This window comes from Strix uralensis, chromosome 15 (genome assembly GCF_047716275.1).
Source record: "Strix uralensis isolate ZFMK-TIS-50842 chromosome 15, bStrUra1, whole genome shotgun sequence".
In the NCBI taxonomy this organism is placed as follows: domain Eukaryota; kingdom Metazoa; phylum Chordata; class Aves; order Strigiformes; family Strigidae; genus Strix; species Strix uralensis.
Genome location: NC_133986.1, coordinates 2,365,529 through 2,385,323, shown reverse-complemented (window position 1 = coordinate 2,385,323; position 19,795 = coordinate 2,365,529). Strand labels below are relative to the sequence as shown.

General features: G+C 38.3%; 1 protein-coding gene across 2 annotated transcripts in view; it reads right to left on the bottom strand.

Annotated features, from left to right (window-relative positions):
- Positions 1–19,795, bottom strand: part of FAR1 (fatty acyl-CoA reductase 1) — a 41,356-nt gene that overhangs the window by 6,297 nt on the left and 15,264 nt on the right. The window contains exons 3-10 of one of the 2 annotated variants that reach the window (XM_074884331.1): positions 18,562–18,737; positions 15,747–15,926; positions 12,760–12,937; positions 11,662–11,706; positions 11,431–11,549; positions 10,891–10,958; positions 9,168–9,339; positions 2,176–2,305 (exon numbers count right to left, since the gene is read on the bottom strand). In XM_074884331.1, the coding sequence (XP_074740432.1) occupies positions 2,176–2,305; positions 9,168–9,339; positions 10,891–10,958; positions 11,431–11,549; positions 11,662–11,706; positions 12,760–12,937; positions 15,747–15,926; positions 18,562–18,737 (1,068 nt within the window). Of the gene's footprint in view, positions 1–2,175; positions 2,306–8,675; positions 8,848–9,167; positions 9,340–10,890; positions 10,959–11,430; positions 11,550–11,661; positions 11,707–12,759; positions 12,938–15,746; positions 15,927–18,561; positions 18,738–19,795 lie in introns of both variants that reach the window. The other variant, XM_074884332.1, reaches the window with a different exon arrangement.

Sequence of the window (19,795 nt, the reverse complement as noted above, 5' to 3'; positions counted from 1 at the left end):
GGTGGTGGGGTGCAGCAGAAATTTGTCTCAGTTGCAATGCTTATTTTAACCTATACGTGTATCTTCACATGAGAAATACTGGGGGGAGGGGGGAGAACAACTCCATTCCATTACAGCTTCCCTGTTGCACAAATATATTTTGAATAACTTCGAATGGATCCAGTAAGATTTGCATAATTTTTCCCAGACATATGAAGGGCAGGGAGGTGGGAATCTGGCAGCACAGGCACACATGCAGGAAACCAAAATAGCTGTGGTCAATACTAGTCACCAGGGTGAACCAGGTAGCCACATGCAGGTTGTATTGGGTTTGCGTGGCAAGGTTTTGGTAGCAGACTGACTACAGGGGTGGATTCTGTGAGAAGCTGCTAGAAGCTTCCCCCACGTCTGACAGAGCCAACGCCAGTCGGCTCCAAGATGGACCCACCACTGGCCAAGGCCGAGCCCATCAGCAACAGCCATTGCTCCTCTAGGATAACATATTTAAGAAGGGGGGGGAAAAAAGCTGGACAGCAGCAACTGCAGCTTGGAGAGAGGAGTGAGAATATGAGAGAGCAACAACTCTGCAGCCACCAAGGTGAGTGAGGCAGGAGGGGGGAGGAGGTGCTCCAGGGCCAGAGCAGAGATTCCCCTGCAGCCCCTGGTGCAGTCCCTGGTGAGGCAGCTGTGCCCTGCACCCAGGGAGGCCCACGGGGGAGCAGAGACCCACCTGCAGCCCGGGGGGGACCCCACGCCAGAGCAGGGGGATGTGCCCGAAGGAGGCGGTGACCCTGTGGGAAGCCCACGCTGAGCAGGCTCCTGGCAGGAGCTGTGGCCCCGTGGAGAGAGGAGCCCACGCTGGAGCAGGTTCTTGGCAGGACTTGTGGCCCCGTGGGGGACCCACGTTGGAGCAGCCTGTGCCTGAAGGGCTGCACCCGTGGGAGGGACCCACGCTGGAGCAGTTCAGAAAGAACTGCAGCCTGTGGGAAGGACCCACGTTGAAGAAGTTCATGGACGACTGTCTCCCGTCGGAGGGACCCACGCTGGAGCAGGGGACGAGTGTCAGGAGTCCTCCCCAAGGAGGAAGGAGCAGCAGTGATGAACTCATTGCAACCCTCATTACCCGTCTCCCTGCACCGCTGGAGGGGAGCATGTAGAGAGAATCAGGAGTAAAGTTGAGCCCGGGAAGAAGGGAGGTGTGGGGGGAAGGTGGTTTTTAAGATTTGTTTTTATTTCTCATTATCCTGCTCCGATTTGATTGGTAATAAATCAATTTCCCCAGGTTGAGTCTGTTTTGCCTGTGCTGGTAACTGGTGAGTGTCCTTATTTCAACCCATGAGCCTTTTATTGTATTTCCTCTCCCCTGACCAGTTGAGCAGAGGAGGGATAGAGCAGCTTTGGTGGGCACCTGGCCCACCAGGGTCAACCCACCACACAGGTGTTTGTTAGTTTGAGATTGGTAAACGTAGCACAAAAGTAAGAGGCTCACACAGTCAACAAAACACAGTAGGAAAGACTAAGATTTTTCCTTTGAGCTCTTTCATTCACTCTTACTCAGACCCTGCACTCAACCAGTTTTTGTTCTTCAACAACCTTCAGGACTTTTCTGTCATTCTGCTTCTGTTACACTTTTCCCCCTGCACAGGGCAGTTTTAGTCACACAGCAAGACTGTGCTTCAGAAAGAAGTGAGAGAATTTACACTTACATTTCTGTGAATACACATGGTGCTCTGGCCAAAGCATGAAAAGGGTGTATATATATATAAGTTGTTACTAGTCTAAAAACAAGTCCCTTGAAACCCACCTCCTGTTCCTCAGAAAAGCAACAGTGGTCAAGAAGTAAAGCCTTGTTTTATTCATGACACAGGTAAAACCGTAACAGCTTGACCACTTGGCTGATACATGGGTAACACCAGATCACATGATCAGGCCACTCCAAAGACAATCACCTTTTGCATCAGGCCTCTTCAAGGGGGTCCTGCCCTTCCTCGTATCTGATCACATCACTGATCTGGCTTGTAACACAGCCCTGGCACAACTGAAAGGATGTGACGGGGATCTCCAGTGCCGAGTTAGTACCAGGGTTCGCTCCACATTCACTAAGTGGCATTACCAGCTCATATCCTTATGCAATCTCAGATAAATCAGCTCATATTTCACTTTCACTCTCCATGCCCACATCACACAGCTACTTGCCTTTTTGTCTTCAGGGTTTAGCTGGTTCATTAGCATAGTCATATTTTCAGTATTCCAGATCCAAGAATTGCTTGTGAAGTATTCTAGTAACATCATGGCCTTATGAAGACGTGTTATTGTTTTCATCATCCTACAGTCCAAGGCATGGAATGTACAGTTTACAGGTGGCAAAGATTAGTTCAAACAAGAAAAACACAGTAAGATTGTAAACTTTTTACCCTCCAACCCCACACCCCTATATTAACATACCCCATCTTGCTCTGTATCCAAAGCATGTTATATTAGATCAATAGGATATTTCTGCATATTATTGAAGTGGACTTTGGCTGTCCAGTCTTTATATAGAGTCAAAAATTACAGGACAGTCCTTTTTTTCTAATCCTACTTCCCAGTGCAATAGTAAGTTTCTTCCCTAAACAAAAATAAAAATTAAGAGACAGTAAAATGTTGTCTTCTGTTGGTAACTCTTAGTTTAGGACACAGACACTGAACACTTTTCACTTCAGCATACTAAAACAGTTAGCTGTACTGAACAATCTGACTTGATGAAAGAGTCAAATTGCACAGTGCAGAACATATGCACGTGACAACTTTCAGCAAAGGAGTCAGTTTCCCTGATCTTTCTGCACACTGTGACAAAACAAAATGGGTTTATTATGGTCACTAAGAGATCAAGGCTTAAAAACCACCAGAAATATGGCTTAGCCCCTTAACCCTACTGCTTCTGCAGCAAAGGCCAGAAAAATATTTAAGGGCACAGACAGACCATCACAGATCCTGCTAGTTAGGTGGTCAGTTCTATGCTATTTCAAAATATGCAGAAATACCTTCCATCATCCCTTATTATGCAGAGGAAGCAACTCCACAAAACCATCACTTGGAGTACAGAGAAATTATGTTATAAGGATCAATTCAGGCAAGTTTATCTTTGATCAGACTATCTGAAGTAGACCCAAAAAATGTGAGTCATCCAGTCTCTCAGATGCAAAGCTCCAACATTTATGATAAGAAAATTGTTTCAAGTGTTACAGTGTTAGAGATGGTCATTCAATTTTAATAAGTACTAACTAGTACCACATAACATAATGCTATGAAATTCCTGCTTTGGGTGCTTGAGGTATTTCCATCTCACAGAACTGCCTCCAATTTGATCCTTATAGCAGGACACACTTATTTTAAGCACAGAGTGAGAAGGGGGGATGGGGGGGAAGGCAAAGAAAGCAGAACAACCCAGCACTAACAGGAAACGGCTTTCTGAAGGTAATTTTTGTTCAATAAAGTTCATAGAAGCAATAAAAACCACTGATTTTTCTCTGTAAGCTGCCTTGATGCATTCATACTTGTAGAAGGGATATAGCACATTATCTCAGAAACTCTGCTAAAGAAAGTATTCTGCATCGCATTAGTGTCCCCTACTGTCACTATGGCTGGCATCTCAATATCTAAGGGAGTATCGAAATTGCCTCTTTCTTCTCATGAAACGGAGTAATACAAATTGCAGAGACCACTGAAAAAGTAAGAGTATCTCTAAAGCACAAAAAGCAGAAATTTTCTTAAACCCCATAGGAACCTATCTCCAGAGTAATTCAGAGTTGTATTCAAATTTCAGATCACCAGTTAATTTTATTAGTAGACATTTCCAGATGCTTTCAAACACTTGTCTATAGTTTCAGCAATTGGGCAGGGTGGCAGCAGTGGGAGCTGAGTTGAATCCTCTGATTCAAAAATAATTAGGAACATAGACTGTGCATCCAAAATACATCCTGTGCTAACAAGACTGAACATCAAAAAAAAAGCATATTATGTCATTCAAAAAATTCAGAAAAGAACTCAAAACTTGGAAAGCAAAGATCTTGCTGGTCAGATAAGCCAGAAAGACCTCATAGTAAAATGTCCTGGATAAAAATAGTGCCAAAGAGGACACAGTAGCTAAGTGCTTAGAGTTTCTGCAGAGGTCTGTCCACTGACAGTCTTAAGATTATTTAACTTAATTGACTTGCCCTTTTGTGCCTCCCCAGTTTGTGTTCTTATGCTAAGCTGGAAGGGCAGCTGAGTTTTAGTTAAAGTGCTTAGACTGCTACAGTTTAAGAAAACTTTATGTCCCTGCAAAATACTAAATAGTGCAAATGAGTATCTGATTAGACAAGTGTAGATTTTGAGCTTGTTACTGGCCACTGACATTGGCTTTTGCTCTTTTCTGTAAACAAAAACTAAACTAAATTCAAACTAATGTAAAGACTAACCTCTGCTGGGAATCTTGCTGTCTCTGCTTATGGATATGGGTTTTAAGCATAGCTAAGCCAATTTAAAAAAATTTTTTAAAAAAAATCAAGTGGCTAAAAAGAGCTCTACCTCAGCTGCAGATTTTCGCCCTCAAACTCAAACTGAATTTAGTGACTGGCCACAGAACCAGCTGATTCAATTAATCAGTGGAAAAATGGTTTTTTTTCTTTGTAGGGTTAGTATCTTGATATATCGGCCAAAACAATCAAATGTCTCCACATTCTCTCAACTGCTAGATCAATTACAAAGTTAGCAGAAAAGGACCAACCTTCTTGGTGACAGCTTGTCAGTTTGCACTAAATCAACATGAAACTACACTTTTTTTTTTTTGAGAAGAAGAAAAGTATAGTGACAGCCTCTCATTCAGAGATGTCAGCAATGAGTATCATTTAGTGGACACTTGTGTAGCTCTGGCAGACTAAGTTTTATAACTTCAATGGCACCATATCCCTCCTGCAATGGGAATACACAGGATTCAAAAAAGAGCGTGAATACACATAATGGAATTTTATCTCTCAGCCTGAAGTTTTGAAATATACACTTCACAGGTTGTTCCAGAGATAGCTATTGGATACAAGTCATAAATATCAAAGCCATATATAACCAGTCAGTATATTATCAAGCATTGCATCACACCTTCATAAGCTGAAGACAGAAAAAAGTCAGACCTGCTGATCATCATAAAGAACTGAACATTAGCAGCAGTCAGCAAGTCAGTGTGACAGCATGCAAGACTTTCACCTAGATGCTAGGCAGAATTTTGCCTCTACTAGGCAGTCCTTACTGCCATTAACACAAAATACATTACAACAGTTTGAGAAGCACATCACAGGAATTAAAAGTTTTAAGCAATAGTTAAGTCAATTATCCGTAAGTTAGGTGGGCATGTTTCTATACCAGACAATTGACAGCGACCTGGCTTAAGGCTATGACTGCATTTTGAGGAAGTCTTACACACAACCTATTGTCTCCAGGCTAAAAACAGTTCTGATGCTAAATACAGCCTGATCCTTCAGCCTACAGGCTGCCAATCTGCAAGTTTCTGCATAAGCATTAGAGATAGTTAATTATTTATTTTATTTTTAAAAAAGATTCCTCTCATAAAACAACCTTTCAGGTTTGTCTTTATTCAGATTTTCATTTGGCTGTAAATTTTGAAGTGTAAGACATACTACTGGAATTCTTATCTTTCCAGCTCCATACTTAAAAGTGCTTCCAAGAGGAAAAAACATATTAATCTATTTAATACAAGTCTACTCATTTCTGGTTTGTAAGACTACAAGAAAGGGGCTTCTTGTTAAGGTTTAAGAAGCTTTAAATTGAAATGATAGATATGAAATTATGTCCTTTACCCCTCCCTACATACACCAACCATGCCCTCCCTTTAGCTTTCTAAGAGGCAGTAACAGAAAATGAATTGCTGGAGAAATCCCTGAATTACAACTTTGAATATTTCATGCCACATTCTATTCTTCCAGAGTAACTGGAAAGATCTGCTGGGTGTGTATTTTTAAAGACTTTAAGATTTCAAATATACTGAATTGTTTTTAAATAACATGTGGTTCTGTTGTGCTAAGCACTATGCAAAGTCACAAGAGAGAACTATGCCTTATATTAAAGTTATTTAGAGAATTAATAAGCTTTGCTATGCAACTAAGTATATATGGCAAGCTACTGACCACACTATCCTTAAACTTGGATGCTAAGGATTCTCACCACTATTTATGTAACTGCACAATGCCATAACAGTCTTAAGTATTTAGTGTAAAATTTTAAATCTTCATTATGCCAATTCTTATTGTACACGTTCTTTCTACAAAATTTGGAAGAAGTATTATATGCATTATTTCTTCCTTCCCTTTCCTTAACTCTTTAATATTATGAGAGAACTGTTAAATTCAAGAACCTTCAACTTGATGCAGAAGCAGCAAAAATATTTCCATCTCACTAAAAACACTGCTTCCACAAGTGAGGTGCAAAAGAATGATTTCATATTGCAGAAAGATTTCAACAGACAAGTTTTCAAAAAACCCTGAACAGCAAGTGGGTTTTTTTATTATTATTATGAACACAATCCTTTAGTTCTGAAGGGTCATAGGCCTGATCTATTCTTCTACTTGTTAAAAAGTTCTCATTCAGTCACAGTGCAATATCCTGACAGTGTGACAACAGTGCAGTTAAACCTACAACAGTAATTTCATTGCTTAGAGTTTTTCCTACGTTGTATGCAATTAAGACCTCAGAAGTGTATTCAGGCTCAGCACTGAGGGCAGACTATTGACCATGAGAAATCAAGTTAGCATTATACTAAAATCAGCACAAGAACGTTCAAATACATTTTTACTATACTGCTCAAGTTTTTCTGCTAAATTGCAGTGGAAAAGATCACATTTTAGATTAAGCCAACCCTTCTCCACTCAGAACAGCATTATATTGAGTTTAAGAATCTCCAATAATGTTTCCAAGGCTTTAGAAGTTTTCTAGTACATGCTACCTGGCTATTAAAACCACTCTGTCAACTGGACAGAATGACCATAGCAACAGTAGTACATCCCTATACCATGACTGTCTCCAGCCCATCAGTTAAAGCAGCTTTCAAAGTACTCTGAGCTAGAAGACTAGAAAAGAAGTGGAAGAGTAAAGATCTGTCTTAGTTTTCTTCTATTATTGAACAACACATGAAGCCTATTAGGATTTAACACTGCATGTCTTGCTTGCATCTGTGTATTTATTTGCTTCTACTTCTCCTATGCTTAAAAAAAACAAAAAAAAAAGACAAGAGCACTACATAATGAAAGTGATATTCCTGTAACTGGGCTGGGTATCAAAACATTTTCTTTCAAGTGCATTTGAGTAACCTCAGTGACTGAACAATAGCTTGTTTTAGTTGAATCTCCCATCTTTCCTCCAAACTGGAAATCTTGTGTATGACAGGAAACTCTCCCACCTACCATTATATTAAACTAATTAGGAACACTCATATCAGTAATACTTCACAAGCTAGAAATTTAATGTCACCAATCATACTAGTACTAATTAAAGTTCTAAATTCCATCTTTCAACATCAAGTAAGAACTCCATGAAAAGCAAAACCAAGATTCAACATTCCCAGTGTTACAATATAAAACTGCAAAGAATGTTCTAAACATGATTAGTCACAGTCTTGTTTTACTCCCACTGGTCAAATACTTAAAAGATTAGATGCCTTTTAAAGACTGACAAGATTCTGGCAGCACTACTTCCTAACCATTTGAAAGACAGTAGGTTGGCATTTATAGTATAACTATTTTTAGTGAGTGATGAAGTCTTCATATCTCTCAGAGAATTTCTACCAATTTTTATTAATAATAACTTAAAATTGCAAAAGAACCTAAAAGCCAGGAACTTATATGTTCAATACCTTCTTTTGATCTGAAGAGCTTACATCTTTCTAGTGTGGGAAGATTACTATACAGGCACAGCCTCCTGCCACTGCTGTTGCTGTATTACACTACTGAGTAGGCTTGGAACAACAGAACCCAAGGCAGTTTAGAAGCTCTCCTACAAACCACTTAACATAGCTTTCTTCTACTGATCCAGTGCCAAGTCTATTACAGAACTTTTCCTGTCCTTGTAAGACAGACCTAGACTACAGGACAATGAATGAATACTCACTTGTGTTAATACACTGTCACCACATTGGAGATTTTAGAGTCTGAAGACAAATACTTTTGAAAACATAACATATGCAATAAGTTAAAATCATATGGCTTGTCAAATCTGAAACAAATTGAAGTGACGTCGTATATTCCTTCTACATAATTTAGCCTATTTAGCAGAGGTATGCCATTTTCACCACTTAAGGAGTTAGCCAGATAATACTGTAAATATTATAAACTGAACGGAATGTTGAGATGATACAAACCAACATATCAGATCAAGTTGTATCATCTACAGGAATAACCTGCATTTAACAATTCTGTCTCCCATTCAATTTTCAGTTTATAATAGCAATGATCTTAATGCAAGCCACTTCCTAGAGTTTAATGACTGACTAGTATTCTGATCCAAGACATATCTTGGACAGCATTGCTGAGCCAGTCGTTAATCTCTTCAAAACACAGTCACTGCATTGTTACTGCTTACAGTTAGTAAGTCTAAACAGTACCCATGCCATGTCTTCTTCACCAGTCTCCACAACCTTACCAGCAAGATATTTTTAGCCCTGTCCTTCTTACCATGGTTTATGACCTGTCAATCTGAGCAAAAGATCACACAAAAATGCAGGCATTGTATGGCTGACTGCAGTCCAATACTGATGCAAGAGGGGGTTGGATTGCAGACTACAGTTAGGGTGCCTTACTGCATTTTCTAACGGATTTATCTTGAAATTCAAATTAATGTGGTATCCTGTAGGAAAAAATAAGGATCAACATATTTTGAATATTTATTATTCAAGAGCAAACATCACTTGCTAGATCTCGTAATTCTGTTTACCTTGACTACTCAAACCCCCAAACTATCCAACAAAAACATCCTCACTTTTGCTAGAAAGTTCAAAGTCACTTTGAATTCAAGCACCTGTTCTCAGGGAAAGAAGGCTGAGTTTTAGTCTCAAAGCATTCAGGGGAAGAAAAATATTTTAAAAAATAATCAATATACATCATAGGGTAAGCATAGCTTTGTTTAAAAGTCAGAGGAACAGATAAGACAGAGCTAGTCACCATTACCTTGGGCTTCTTCCAGTAATCCTGAGGTAGATATCATACAGGAATGCTGGGGCCTTATGGCTTACAGCAATCCAGTAATGATATAAAAGGTGATTGGAAGTTAGATTTACATTGGGCCGTCTGAAGGCCTGTTCGAGAGGATTCCTCTTGAAAGTAGAAATTACATGGTATTCTGAGAAAGAAAAGTTGCATAACAGCTTTGGTAATAACCAAACCATGTAAAATTTAATGGTTTTCAAAGTACATTACAGTGTACAGTATTTATGTCAGTACGTTATTTAAATAACCACCCTAACTCTTCTATAATCCACAAAAACTTAAAGTCATAAGCTTTTAACCTAAAATACTGTTGAACTGGTTCTTATTGTAATCAAGAGGTCTTTTATGCCGTCATCTTCAGTATCATGTTATATTATAGCTTCTCTCTTTCTGTTCCTCTTCCCTACCTTAGAAGTTGTTGGTTTCAAAAATTCACAGCAATTTCAGTTTATATAGCATGTAAAGCTATTTCAATAGTCATCTATATTTCATGAAGAAGGCTATTCTGATCTCTTGTGTGGAGAATAACTTAAAAACAGACTGAGGACTTTGCAAGCATCTGAAGCGCATTTCAAATGATATTTTTAAACAACTTATCCATATTTAAGCATTAAGCAAAAAGCAATTAGGATGGGACTCCATGTGAAACTCCTGCTGACACCTGAAAATGCTGTACATGACAGATATGCAGGATCAGTGTCTTAAAAAATTATGTTGAAATTCACCTCTCCTTTTAATCATCTCTTGTAACGTTATGCTGTTGTTTATAGACAGTGTTTAAATACCCCAATACAAATTGGGATATAAATTAAGTCAACAATTTCCCAAGTTTGGTTGAAGCAGTAAGATTTATAAATACAGATACATATAAAATGGGCAAAAGCAAGTAAAAAGCATGAAGTAGTAAAGAGAAATAAAATAGATTTAAGTATTGAAAGTGAACTGAAAGAAAAAAATAATCTGAGTTTAAGAATTCTATTTCTAAAAAATTAAAAGCTAATAAACTATGCCAGACAGCCTGTATTACTATTTATAACAAAAACTATTACAAAGTTTTTGGCACGTGGGTTACATTCTAGTCAGGATATCTCAAGAGTTGAAAATAGGTGGCCATACTTAAAGATTATTTTTCCCTGTACTTGAATAGTTGGTCTCACGTAGCTATGGGAAGATTAAAAAAGCCACCTCAACCAATAATTAATTTAAGCCAATCACTACAAAGAGCTACACAAGTGCAAAACTATTATCACACCTCTCAATTATGCAGATGTACAAAACATCCAATTGTGGGCTGTTTATCCATATGTATTTAGTAAGGTTGGCATTAAACCCAACATCACTACTGCTCCCCTGAGCAATGCTTTTCTCTGCACACTACCCACGCTCTGCAGATTAGGTCATGGCAGCAGCAAACAGAAGAATCAGTTCTCCCATCATTTAAGTTATAATGGAATGAAAAAAAAAACAAACAAGGACAAAATTAAACTGTCATGATGCTGCAAGGGGAGAGAATTAACAATGGAAGATAATGAAAAAGCACAATACACTGCAAAATTGAGAGGTATGGCTATTATACTAGTTTCAACAATAAAAATGTAATATGACCTACTGATTATAGCCTGTGCTTTTACTATTTGAACTTATTTTTCTACTAAAGCTTATGAAAAAAAGAAACATGGCATACCAACTTCACCCCAGTGGAAAGGATTGGTGCCACCTGTTGTACAGTTATATATCATTAAATTTCTTGGTCTGGGGAAGAAAAAGACAGAAGAGCAAGTTAGAAAGACAAACAGACAAAAGACATACCCAAATTTATCCTTTCCCTCAACAGCATCATTTACATAAAGCAGAAAGCATCAGTCTCATGTTAGATTTTTTTGCTTTCTGTATCATCTTCCAGCATTTTTCTCCTTTAACTATCATATTTCTTTACTTTCAGAGAAGGCGTCACCTACATTACTGTAGATTGCATTGACTACAACAAGACGCAGGAAAGAATTTTGAGGCATAGATTGTACAACAGTATCAGCAGGTGATGTCTTCCTCTTTAGCATAAGGAAGTTATACTTTGAGGGACTAATGCTGTCAGAATCTTAGATTCCTTTCTCCTGGGGGAATAGCAGGACACCAATTAGAAGTTCAACAGAAGACTGATTTGTTAAAATGAAATGCACAACATAATTTCAAAATACTCAGTACTCTCTACTGTCACCTGTTATACCTATTAACTCCGGAATACCAGGCTGCAGCCAGTGTTGTATTGACAACAACATCTACTGGAACAAGATCTGCTACTGCACTGTTGGAAGCTCTCATTGTTCGAAGAATTCCTTTTCCTGCCTTAAAGAACAAAACAACAACAAAAAGAGACAGAAGACCCACCAGTAAAACATATGAGGCTTTGTTGCCTTCCAAAAGGAAGGAAAAAAATTTAAGTATATCCATTACTTACAGCAATGAAGAGACCACTAGGTCCATTGAAGTTATCAATCCATCCCTATTATGAACAGGGGGGAGGGAAAGGATTTGGATAAGTCAGCAGTTTCAAGTGAAATTCTGAAAATTTTTCACAAGTGTTAGGGGTGGAGGGCAAAAATAATAAAGAGGAGAAAGCTATTAATTTCCATGTCTGTAAATGAAGTTCTTCCACAGCAAAGTCTGGTGATGTAACAAGTTGCTATGACTCAGACACGAGATCTACCTGCAGATTCACTGGTCCTTCAAAGTGAGATGCTAGCTTGTTTATTTCTTAGTGAATAAACTGTGGGGCAGTGTCTCTATAAATATGTTTATGTTGAAAGTATTCAAGTTTACAAGTATTTTTAGACTAGCTTCTAGCAACTCACAGAAGACAGATAACTTTGCTATTGATTATTAGTTTCTTCATTTTTCAAACAGAAGACATTCCTGCTCAACTTTAATGACAATATTTAGACACTATATACTTAGTTTGACATGTACATTGTACATACTCAAAAAGGTACGCAAAGTCAATGATACGGATTTTAAGGGCTTGAAAGACATTCAGTCGTGACCTAGAGAGGTTATTCCAACACCAGTCTCCCATACAGAAGGAAGCATATATGCTATATATCAATACAGCATACAGTACATAGAATTTATGCCATCCCCTGCAAAGCTTATAGGGTTTGACAGAAGAAGCAGAGACAAAACATCTTATATTCTGCAGTCCCCTGTTTTCTTAGTCAACCCTTGCAGCTACTGACACACCAAAGCATCCTGAAGAGGGAAAAGCAGATGAAGATACACAAAATCATGAGGTAAAAAGCTGACAATTAAAGTGTGAAACAGTATCTCCCACTGTGATAGAAGTGTATTGTTCTATGATTAGAAGTAATTTACCCCTAAATTTCACAGGCAAGAATACTCTGTTCGATAGCTTTTGTATCAGAGTTGTTATCCAGAAGCAACCAAGCCACAACTTCATAGCCTAAAAGATTTTCCTCTACGAAGGTCACTAGATAAACAGGCTGTCGGTATGCACTACAGTTTACAGGCAAGATGGTCAGGTGAAAACTCCGTGACTTACAGGAAAAGGCTCCTTCCAGCTAGCACCAACAATAGATGGCCTTATAATGGCTGTGTTTAATTTTGCACCTTCTTGTTGTACTATATATTCGGCTAAGGCTTTTGTATATGTGTAAGTATTAGGTCTGTCGCCTATCAGTTTAGGAGTAATATCATTCACTAGGCCATCATCCATCCACCTAAAGAAACAAAAGAAGAGGCAAGTGTAAATTACTGCATGCTGCTTCACTGGACCAGGCTTAGGGGTGTGATGGGTAAAAGCAAAGAGGATAACCAGATAAATCAAAATTACTGTGGAAAGTAAAATTAAAATCCAATCTCTTCTTCAAAACACCACCCAAGGCAAAAAAACTCAACAAAAAACCCCCACCGAAACCACCAAAGCATTAGCATCCCCTAGAAGCTGCATAAGCACAGAGGAACAAGAAACTCTGTAAAGAAATTTAGGCAATAATTAAAAAAGCAGGTCTGTATTTCATGTTTCTGCAACAGCCCCAATATCTAACACTAGTACACTTTAAATCTTAGCTTGATTTTCAGAATTTAACACCAACTCCCACTGAAGTTCGCATGTCACATACTTCTTTCTACTTTAAACAGCTGGAAGTTGTAAAACATTTCCACAAACTTTTGCATAACAATCAATGTCTGCTGACAGTTTATACTGCACTTAACTTCAAAAATCACATAACCTCCTAAAATACCATTCATCAAAATATAAGTTAGGGGTTTTCGCTTATCTGAACTGAAGGCTGATCCCAGAGGCCAGAAAATTCAAGTTTAATACAGCCTGCCTATTACTCATTTTGATTACACACTACTATTTAAGGTGGCAACTGCATATGTAGAACCCTTCTGAACAGGGATCTTAAGGAAGAATGTTATATTTGAGATCCTACAGCAGCAGTGTAGTTGGGCTGGTTTGTCTAAGGACATTACTAGCAACTGACAGAAGACTGTTTATACTGACTTCATGCTCATTTAGTTTCAAATTAAACAATAAAACCTAAATATTTGACAGTAAATGCCAAGAACCACAAAAAAATCATCTTTCACCAGAACATGTGCCCAGTTCCAAAAGTGATTTGAAACTATTTTATACGGTGTACTGTAGAAAGTAAGTACATTTATGAACTTTGTTAAATATTAAATCTTTTTTTCTTTTGTTGTTTCCTCCTTTAAAGAAAAAGCCATACAGACTGAAATGAAAACAAGTTTCTCAGTAAGAGAGAGGAGGGTTGCACGTTCAGCGTCCACTGCAAGAAGCATACTGCTATTTACCTTTTTGCCCAAGTAATTAATTTATTACACACCAACTACAGAGCAAGTAATACATTCCTTTACAATAGTACTAATTCTATCAACTAAGTTCTCAAACATGAAGTGCAGACACAGCAAGTTAGTCTTTGGGACACAGGCACACTGCTCCTCAGTTAGATTAAGTGATCTAGAAAGTGATGCCACTGCAAAGGCATTATGAGCATCACCTCCACCTTTGTGTGTTAAGCAATCACACACCACCCCTGAAGCAAGCTGGGTCACCATGTTTCTCCCCTTAATTTATTTAAATCTTGCAATTTCATCTTGCTCCCCAATTCATTCAGCAGTTTGCATCCAAAACTGTAATAACCTTCAGTCATAGCACACAGGCACGACAGAGACGCGCCTCTTGAACTATTGCTACTTTGGTGTTCTCCACTTCAAAACAGGACTTGGATTTTGTTCGCCTCAGTCACCCAACATCTTAGCCGCATAAACAGAATTTAGCCAACATTGTTATTCACAATGTTCTGTTACAATCAAAGCCAATGCGCATCAGACTCCTTTCATGATACAAACTGGGGTGGGAAGAGGAGTATAAAAGTCCAGGAAGGGATACAGATTTCTATGTGTCTCAGCTGTTGGCTAGAGAGAGCCCTCTTGCATAGGTTCACAGAAGCCTCCCCTCACTGCCATGAGTTCTAAAATGCAGACATCTGTCCAAGCCCAGAGCAAGCAGTTTAAATCATTTATCCTGCTTGCAAAAAGAAAAGAGAGACAAAAAATATGACTATTTCAGAATATCTCATTTGAAAGATTATTTAAAGTTAACATCGTAAAAAAAGTTGGCTCAGTGTGCATTCTAGGTAGTAATTCATTTGTTTTCAATGTTAGTGCTCTTCCATATATAATAAGTTAAAGAAGATATTTTACTTTTTAGTTATTTTTAGTTTCATACTTCTTTTACAAGGGGTGATATTTTGTATGACAGGGAAAAAGGAAGAGACTGATTTAGAGTTGAGATTATTATTTGTTAGGTTACAGTTGACTTATCCCCTATTTGCCACCTGTTTCTGTTAGGGTTTGGCAGCTACTGACTAAGACCTCAGGACAGCTAATACACACAGAACATAAAATACAGAATGAGTAATTTCTTCCCCCCACTAATGCCCACTTCAAGATTAAAAAAACTACAGATTTTTAATGTTTGCATTCTCTGAATACCTAACAGGACTACTTCTACAGTTGTGTTTCTAAGCAGTTAAGTACTACGATTTATTTCAGCATCTCAGTCTGACCTCACAATGGTGTTAGTTGGATGTAGTGGAAGATGCTGTTAAAGGGGACTGTCTTGGTTTTATCCCTTTCCTTCACAATGGCAGTGCTAGCACACTTGTAACAGCACAGCGTTTATTTTTAATAGTTCCTGATTCAGCTCATCATACAGATGAAAAACTGTCACTCTCAGCATATAGGAGGCCTCATGAGTAGATAGGAGTATCCCTCTCCCTCAGCACCACTCCACACCTAGCTCCACTGAAAGCAACCATAAAACCTTAACCCATCTCCTTTCCTGTAAAGGGAAGTGTCAGCCATGCTGTCAGACTTACAGGACAGCATAAGCTAATTTCTTCATCTTTCAGGTTCCAAACCATTTTTTGGTACTTCATTACTAGGAAGCAAGTGGTTACAGATTACTGAAGTAGCTTCATAAAACGTAACACATACTCAAGAGAATCTATCAGTTTCCTGGGATCAACAGGAGGTGGATAAACTATTTCCTCAATCTGCTTTCGATTGCAATATGCATAGGCAGTCGAGACGTGCATGAACACTTCCAGATTCTTCATTCGTTGTGCCAAGAAGAGGAGCTGTTGTGTGGCAGTCACATTTAACTGAACAGCATCTCTGTTGATGAAACATATTTGATTAGCAGAAAGCAAGATAGAAACAAGCAAAAAGAAACAACTGGTCAAGCCACTCCCAAATGCCTCAGTGATGGGTATATAAACTATTCCTAAATACTCCACCCTTCCCAAAAAAAGCAGCATGGACACCATCCTAACTTTCTGCTTAGTATGCCCCAGTCTTAATCTAGAACATCTCTCAATGTTCAGGATAATTTTCTTCAGTTTTACTCTGTTCTTATTAGCATCCTCATGTTCCATTACTACAGTGGGAAAGTCAGTATACGTTTGATCTCCTCAAGCTAAATTCCAATCCTACATTTTTCATAAAATGTGAAGAAAATAATGCAACACAACACCTAGATGCCACATGAGATGCATCTCTGAACTTCCTAGTTCAACTTGAGGTCAGTCAACAACTCACAGGGAAGGCCTAGAGGACTAATAAGTTGGAGACTGACATCTTCCTGTAGGATAGCACAACAAGATTTCACGGGGGGGGGGGGGGGGGGGGGGGGGGAGGAAAACCACCAAGAACCACACTTTCATCCTCCAACTTCACTGTTCACTGCTTCTCATTAAAATAGTCCTTAAGGACACTGTAGGAGAGCAGGTATGTCTCTATAATTCCCATCAGAACACAACTTACTCATCAACTACTATGATTATACAATTCAGATATTCTCTCCAGCCTACAAAATTTACTATGGGCACTAGTTTTCTTGTACACAGTGTACTAATCAACAAAGTTTCAATACAATTAAATATTTATCAAAGTCTTTATTGCAAAAAAATGTTATATTAGTAAAGAAAAAATCTTAGTCCCCCCCAAATAAGCACTAAGCTTAAGACTTCTTTACCACACATTATTACTGAAGCATTGGGCAGGCAGGAGAGGGGGACCACTATCCCAAAGCAATTAACATAAATGGAAAATGTTACTTTTGAATAAATTTGGATTTTTTTTTTAGATAAAAGTATTGTTCTCAGTCTTCACTGTCTCTTTCAAGAAGTCAAAGGAAGGAGTTAGAGCTGTACGCATCACTTAAAGATACAAAAGTGTATAGCAAGTCCAAATTAGGGAGAGTTCAAAAATAAGCACAAGTATTTTGCTTTCTTGACTTTATTCCTACCACTGGCCCCAAGTCAAGTATTTTGAACTTCACATTAGTTATTCCTGATATATATGTGATGAAGGCTGCTCTAGGTGGTCTTCAGATTTGTAAGGTTCCTCCAACCATTCCAGCCCATCTGTTAGGAAAGAGTTGACACCAGAGCACCCTAAGAAATGCTCACATTTTCTATTTTGCTAAACAACATACTGGGCCCACCAAGAAAGCAGAAGCTGCCAGTGGCTTTTTCTACCAAGATGCCATTCCAGTCTCTCAAATTGCTTTAAAAGTCCCTCTTGGCTTTCATCAGGTTGGCAGTTCCTTAACATTTCAAGACCATAAAACAGTGATAAACACAGGCTACCTTATGACATTTCAGCATACAGTATAGCATTCTTAGAGAGATAGTGCCAGCCTTTGTAACAAATCAAAGAAATTCAGAGTTGAGAAGTGTTTTATCTCAAAGTTGCTTTACTTCCCCCTCCCAAAAAATGTGAGCTATTTCTCACAAAATCATTTATTCCAGTATTTTAACACTAAATCAAGTTGTTGTTTTCGCCAAAAAACAAATATAATCTTTTCTTGCTTCTGGTATTCCTTTCTCTAGTATTTCCATAATAGATTTTCTGTACAACATGGAAGTTTTCAACTTTTAGCTTTCTCCCTGCGCGTCTACTTCTCCCTTCTCCCTCCAATGCAAACCTCTATTCTTAATGAAAGACTTGCTGAAGACACAGAGAAAGCTGAGCAGTATTTAATCTCCTGTTTGTTCATCAGGTACAGAACAAATGCTAGAACTTCCCCCACATGCAGTTTTGCCAAAAAGTTATCCTCTGAAAATGTGCATTTCCCTTCTAACAAGGAAGGCTAAAGGAATAGTTTGTGTTCCCTTTTACACACTAGGAAAAAAGCTCTAATATTACTTGTGAGCACAATACATATAGCTACAGCTTATTTGTATCCTTCCTACCCATCCCAGATACCAGAGCAACGCATGATGTTAGGAAGACTCAGAATAGCAACATGTTCCCTTGTCCCTTCAACAGCTTCCCTTCAAGACGACTTTGAAATTCAGGCAGAGGGATTTAGTCAAAAAAAAACCCCAAAACAACCAACCAAACACACACACACAAAACCTGAGGGGCCTATCGCAAAACTACAAGAATAACTTACTTAGTTTCTAAGTACTAATACTGTATTTGTCTTTTTGCCTAAAGCTTTAAAGAGAGATCAACTTTTCCATGTTGAATACTGTAATTCTAACCTCTGACAAAGCAGGTCTAAATAATGTGCCTCCATCTTCCTAAGAAGAGCAAAGGAAAACCCAACAGCTTAAGATCAGTTTGGGGGAAAAGATTATTACCTTAAGGGGCATCACGAAATTGCCCGAAGACACCAATGTCAGAGTACATGAAGTAGCCTGACAAGCTGAATATTTGCAAGATTGCGCCGAGACCCGATTTACCCTCTCCCTTTCAGTAACATTGGTTTACCAGATCAGAGTATACAGAATTTTAGACTCACCTCAGTGTTTCATTGAATCTGACTGTAGCAGCACAATGAAATATAATATTAATGCATTCTATAAGTTTTTCCTTGATTGGTTCACTAAGGTCCAGTTCAGGCTGTGTAAGTTCACTCGTAATTACTATTATTTTTGCTCTGAAGTCTGGTTGCTCATCTCTCAACCTGTCAAAGAGCTGTCAAAAAAACAGGACTAAAAATTCAAACTAATAGCCGGTGAAGATAAGAGATACAGATCTCATTTAAGTGAAGAAAACCCCCACATCTTCTATCTATACAGAGTTATACCTCCTTACCTCTCAAGATCATCAGTAAGTAAGAAAAGTGTGTTAGGAATATTACAACATGTTACTGACTTCCTGTGAACATACTCAGTGATGAAGTTGTGCACAATTTATCCCACACAATGAAAGCAGTATTACATGTGTTGTACAGAAGGTAATAAGGCTTCAATTTGCACTTAAATTTTTTTTAATACTCATCCCTATCCTTAAAACTAGATCTCTATCAGTATCAGAAGAAGGAATGATCTCTATTAGACACCAGGACTCAAATTTTAAGTTGCAGTCTAAATACTGTAATCCCTTTTCTTTCAGAGAAGGAAAGGGAAAAGTCTGCCCACTTCCCAAGCTTGATATTAACTATTCAAATTCTTAAAGACTTGCACAAGTCATGCTGGTTTTTAGGTTTAGAAAACTTTCATCAAGCCTTAAAAACTTCCAGTGATTTAAGAAATGTTACCCTGGAATTACACCAGTTTTGGGGAACTTCCAGGTTAAAAAAAGAATCATTTCTCTGGCTAGTTAAAAGAAAAAAGGCAGGGTTCAAGGCTGCATACCATGTTCCAACATCTGATCAAGTCTTATCAAATTGGTGATCAACTATTCTCACTGAAAAAAATCTCACCCATATTATATTCCATCATATATTCTCTTCATAATTAATTATGTGGCTTAACACAGATAAAAATTCTTGCCTCATTTTATTTACACTCATTAACATGCAAGTTTTCCTAAGCAGAATAGTACTGTGGGAATAAAACACACTTGAAAATTTCACCAGAGCAGACCCTTCTTCTTAATTGTACAGGGGCCAATACCTTAGCTACTGCTTCAACAGAAGTAGATTAAAATGTATTAAAATCACAGCAGTACATTTTTTCCCTTCTCCAAGCATGCAATTATACCAAATGCAAATAGTTAAAAGACATTTCCTTACAGATTGAAGAGAAGTT